General features: G+C 38.3%; 1 protein-coding gene across 1 annotated transcript; it reads left to right on the forward strand.

Annotated features, from left to right (window-relative positions):
- The first annotated feature begins 841 nt into the window (after positions 1-841).
- Positions 842-3,870, forward strand: LOC142356271 (TBC1 domain family member 5-like). The gene has a single exon (XM_075408217.1). The coding sequence runs from the start codon at positions 964-966 to the stop codon at positions 3,499-3,501; it is 2,538 nt and encodes an 845-aa protein (XP_075264332.1). The 5' UTR covers positions 842-963; the 3' UTR covers positions 3,502-3,870.
- The last annotated feature ends 1,729 nt before the right edge of the window (positions 3,871-5,599 follow it).

Raw genomic sequence — 5,599 nt, forward strand, 5'->3', positions numbered from 1 at the left:
TTGATAATTAGATTTTCATTTAAAGTCTTACTTAGAGTTAGAAGATTTTCATCAGTAACCCCGAGGTTTTAAAGTTCTTTAGAAAAATCCCCAACCCAACCCGTAACCGTACACAGTGCACGGATATTGCACGAGTGGTAAAAAATCGTCTGTACAGGATGAATTTTGTGCTGCTTCTTTACAAATTCATTAGAGATGTTGCCTCTATAATGTAATACAAATTTTTGTTTCTCAGTATTTTCCTGTTGTTTTACGGCTATACCCGAGTTATATCTATGTTCTTTCATTCGCAGCTGGTTAATTGTATCCTTGACAATATTCCCTACCCAATGCTTAGTATATCGATTACGTTCCCAAATTTCTTCATTTCTTGTCAATGCTTCATGGAACGCTTCCCAATTGCTGGTGGCTCGGAACAGGCGCTGTATTGTTCCCTGTATTATGTTTTTCTTATGTTGTAGGGTTGCACAGCTACGATAGTTCAGATCTGATGGTTTTTGATACCATGTGCAAAAAATTGTCCCCTCCGGTTGTACGTTAATTGACGTGTCCAGAAATGGCAAACTTTTTATCATCTGTTGTTTCTAATGTAAATTGGAGATTTGTTTAATTAAAACAAACGTTTTCGCTATGACTAGCATCATCAGGTTAGGAAGTTTTTGCAACTTAAAGTTGGAGTATTTACAACTAAAATGATTTAAACTTATCATGTGAGTTTGTCACGATTTCATATGTACTAAATTTTGAAATTTAAATTTTGCATCTTATATCAAACTGCGTTTCATTTTTGATTGTCATCTCATTTTTAAAGGCTCTCCAGGTAGTGTTTAATAGCTCCACGGGTACTATCTTAGGTGATCAATTGTGTATTTTTTCAGATGAAATCTTTCACATCCAAGTTCACGAGTATTACTTCCTTATGTTTCTCTTAGCAATATTTAAACCGAACTATCGAATGTTAAGATGCTATCAGGCCCAAAAATATGGGTGAGTCAATCTAGTCTAGACTTAGATGAAATACCTCCTGAACCAATTACAGGATTGGATAAAACTGGATTTCGTGCTGCCTGGACTGGTGTTTTTCATGGGTCATCTAAAACATCTTTGGCCAATGTGAGAAAATTGGCTCTCGCTGGAGACGTTGCTGACTTGCCGTTTCGTTCAGTAATATGGAAATTGCTCTTAGGAATTTTACCCCCGAACCCAAAATTATGGATGCATGAAAGCAGCTTGCAACGTGATCGATATGAAAGACTAAAGGAAAAATATCAGGTAGATTTCTGTATCAGAGGTACAGACCATGATATAGTTTCGCGACACGGAGTGAGCCAGCAACCAGGTTTATACTCTAATGATGACTTAAAACGTGACATATATCAGGATGTTGTTCGAACTTTTCCTGATATAGAGTACTTCTCAGATCCAAAAATTATTTGCATGATGTGTTCTATTTTATACACGTACGCTAAAGAAAACGCTGACGTAATGTACAAACAAGGCATGCATGAATTATTAGCGATAATTGTCTTTGTACTTGATAATGATAACTTGTCGTTCAAGAAATGCGTCAAAGCTCGAACAAAAATGAGTGAGCGTGTACACGCTGTTCTAAGGGGAAGTCATATAGAGCACGATGCCTTTATTCTTTTTTCCAAAGTCATGCAACATACGAAAGTCTGGTACGAATATAAAGACTCGACCTTCCATCAATTCAAATCCAAACTACAGTTTTCTTACAGCAGCAATTCGGGTCATGAGCTGCAGTCACCTGCCATTAAGAAAATCAACGCGCTGTGGTCTAAATATGTTAAAATAATGGATCCAGAGTTGCACCATAAAATGGAAATGCTAGATATACAGCCTCATGTTTTTAGCATCCGCTGGCTGCGACTCATTTTTGCGAGAGAGTTGGAGTTTGATAGTGTTTTGTCTCTGTGGGACGCAATATTTGCGTACGATACTGAGTTGTCGTTTGTTGATTCTGTTTACTGTGCCGTTTTGTTTTCTATTCGAAACGAAATAGTTGACGGTGATCATTCATCTTGTTTGCAAGCCCTAATGCGTCATCCAAAAGAGCTATCTACAATTAAAATTGTGAATTGGGCAATGTACCTAGCCAACCCTTCCGATAGTCCCAGACCTTTGGACTTCACTGATAGATCTCATTGGGTTCATCCTCAGATAACTAAGGTAGCCCTTAGCAATAAATCTCTCGGTCTGAAAGGGTCTGGCAGGTCATATAGTCTGACGAATTTGATTAGTTCTGTGTTGAAAAGCGGTGTCGGAACAGAGGGAGGATCGAGTGTGCCCAAAGAGGGAACAGAAGGAAAATCTGATTGGTCGTCATTGAAATCAAAGAAGAAAGAGAACAATGTACTAAGTTCATCGCCCAGAAGGCAATCGGTGGTTGTCCCTTCAGTGACAGCTGTTGATTCAAAATATGCATATCAGTCACACAACCAGAGTACTCTCCTCCCCTCTGCGAAAGCAAGCAACTCTATTTTAGTAGAAAATGTCGATGAGTTGGCTCGCAAGTGCAACTACTGTTCGGAAAGGCTCCAGGTCTTCATCCAATCTCTGGGTGAGGTTTTACAGGAGGAAGACCTCAAAAGTGACGAAAAAATTTTGGTTTCTATTGCTGGACTGAAGCAGATCAGAGATGTACTGAACGGTTCTATCAAAGTACCTACAAATGAGCTAGGTGGTGTAAAGCCAAATTACGACAATCGTTTATCTTCCGTCAACAACCGAACGCATGTTAACGATTCGTCGCAAGCCTATGAAATGATGAGATGGCATATTGATACCCAAATATCGCAAAAATTGCTATCGAATGATGCCTCGGGGCGAACTGGTGAGTTGAGAGGAGAATGCGACGAAGAGATAAATAGGGACAACAGAGCAGATTGGAGTCGTGTTGAAAGAGCTCCTGTGGTAATCAGTTCACAAACTGTTCACAATAAAATAGGAGGATCATCACCCCAAGGCAAACGCAAGAAGCTTTCCTCAAAACCCAGAAGCCAAGTCATTAATCTGAACATAGCCTCAAAGAAGCTCTTACTGCCAGACAAATCACTCAGTGGCAACTTCTCACCCACCTCTCTCGAGTGCTCCTCTGGCTCTTTGCAATCGTCTTCGTCTCAACTTGTGCTCTCGGGACAGTCGCATGCCCCTTCACCGCCTCCTCACAATTCCTCCAGCAGCAAGAGTCTATTAGACAAGCAGGAGTCATTGTCACCTATCTCTTCTCAAAACTCGCTTCTACTGTCCTCGCCACATCTCCCACCTGGAGGAGCGATAGCGGCACCAGCTAAGGATTCCAGTCTAGAAGAAATAATCTGGCTCACCTCGTCATCAGAAGGAGGCCCTGTTGCAACAGGAGGGAGAGACCCGAATGCGGTTGAGAACAATCAGAGTGAACAAGCGCCTGCAGCTGGAACAGAAAGCAGCAATTCTGCAATACTAATCTCTGCGAGCAATGGAGGAAGCAGAATTCACTAACTGTTGTGGTTGTTGACTACAAATAGAATTAGAATAAACATATAGAATGGAAAGAGGAGAAAGGGAAGCATCCACCAAATATAACTTTGCATATTTCTTTGTAGATTACATTTTTAGAATAAATCGCCTACTTTCTAACTCCTTTCAAATTTGTTCAATTTTCGTGAACGGGGATTCTTTACATGACAAAGATTGTTCAGCTTTAAACTTGGAGAAGTGCATGTGGATCGTTATCATCGTTGTCGTTCCGGAAATTTGCCTCACTGCTTCATCTCCGCCATTGCAATAAAGATAGCATGTCAAGAAGTAAACCTCCCCTTCACTTACAGTGAAGCTCAGTCCTTCTTCTTAGCACCAGTGTCACTTTCGATGCGCTGTGAACATTTTAATTTTTCATAAAATTCGTTCCCAGAAAAGCGTTTTGTATTAATAATGGTTTATGTAGCGTAAGAAGTGATACTGATTACAATAAAAGGTGACACTGGTGCTAAGAAAACTACGATTGGGGGCATTCCAAGGAAGAGGGCCAAGTTTATATTGGACATCTTTGAGTGATAGTTGGTTATGAATGGTAGTCGTATCGTGCGGTACAGGTGCTTTAGTTCATACAATTTGTAGTCTTTCTTTTCTAGATGCATATCACACATGGCAATGTAGTCTCGCAACAAATGTCTTTATTTTCCATGAAAAATAACCGCTATTGTGAATAATTTTTGATTTAAATGGCTCAAACTCAGTTTGTCAATTCACGAGTTGATGCTCTTTCTGATACAATTGTGAGCTAGCCTTCTCTAAGCAAGGTTTCCAAAATCAGTTTACCAGTTGGTCTATGAGGGACTCATTATTTTTTATTTGCAATTTACGACCATGGCGCTTCCAATCAATTTCAATCATATCAATTGAGCAAAGTGTATTAATTAGATTCAAAAAGATGCTTTTTATGAGACTGCGTGTCTCTCAAGGTACTCAATTTTCTCAATTGGAAAAACAGCGTTATTAAAAGAGCTCCCTAGTCGAACTCCGACGCTTATCTTGCAAGATTCTCGCAAATGACGCTTATCTTGCAAGATCTTAGAGGAAACAACGTCCTTTTTTGTTTACATAAAGTTGTCTCCACACAGGAAATTTTTAGTAAAAGTTAATTGCAAGTTTTTTTAATTTCAATTCCAAGTTAATAAGAGACTCTAAGTGGACATAAAATACTTAAATTGTTTATCAAAACTTGCAATTGTAAAAATCAGTGGTTCCATTGATAATTTTGATGAAATGCTCTCGAACGAAGTTAATTCAGTCTGTAGTGTGGATAAAACGGGAGAATCAACCACTCAGCGCTAACGCACATTCGTTGTTGATTCCCCCGTTTTATCCACTACTTTAGGAATACACATTCTCTATTTCCCTTCCTCTGCGAAGCAGTTCAACTGATATATTTTTTAAAACTATCAATTCTTGTTTCATTTAGTGCAATCCACTAATATCGAGTTAAGCTGGTCATTATCCATTAACAGACGGGTAGTTTGGGTTCTATTCCCACTGACTTCAATGGACGTATCCCAGATACTAGTGTAACTAGTGAGAGCGTTTAAAAAGCACGTAAAACCAAATTGTGAGAAATAAATTGAACAAAAAAATACCAGCTCAACTCCAGCAACTTTTTTATTTTTAGTAATGTAGATTTTTTGTGCTTATTTATCTTCTTTTTTCAAATCAATACGATCAACAGAGTTGCCACTACGTGGATCAGGCAGAACCTGTTTCTCTGTCCCTGGTTTTATCCACTACTACAGTAAGTAATTGTTATAACTTGGATGTAATATTTTTTTAATCTCTTTATTTTCATTTTTATTTCCATCTAAAAATAGGTCTCTATTTCTATCTAAAATGAGCCTCAATTTCCCTTTTTATCCACTACTACAGCAAGTAATTGCTATTGGTGACATTGCACACGGTTATCCAAAAAAATGTTCTCTTATTTTTAACCATTACTGCAGTAATAGTGAGACTTTAAAATAAGTTATTTTGTTCATTCTTTTATAACTGAATATTATATTTATATTATATTCCCTGAATCTATCTTTAGTATGTCTAAATCTATATG

The sequence above is a fragment of the Convolutriloba macropyga genome, unplaced genomic scaffold (assembly GCF_964194025.1).
Source record: "Convolutriloba macropyga unplaced genomic scaffold, txConMacr16.3 SCAFFOLD_2948, whole genome shotgun sequence".
NCBI lineage: Eukaryota > Metazoa > Xenacoelomorpha > Acoela > Convolutidae > Convolutriloba > Convolutriloba macropyga.

Coding starts and splice junctions, on each gene's coding strand:
- LOC142356271 (XM_075408217.1), top strand. CDS start 964: ATGCTATCAGGCCCAAAAATATGGGTGAGTCAATCTAGTCTAGACTTA.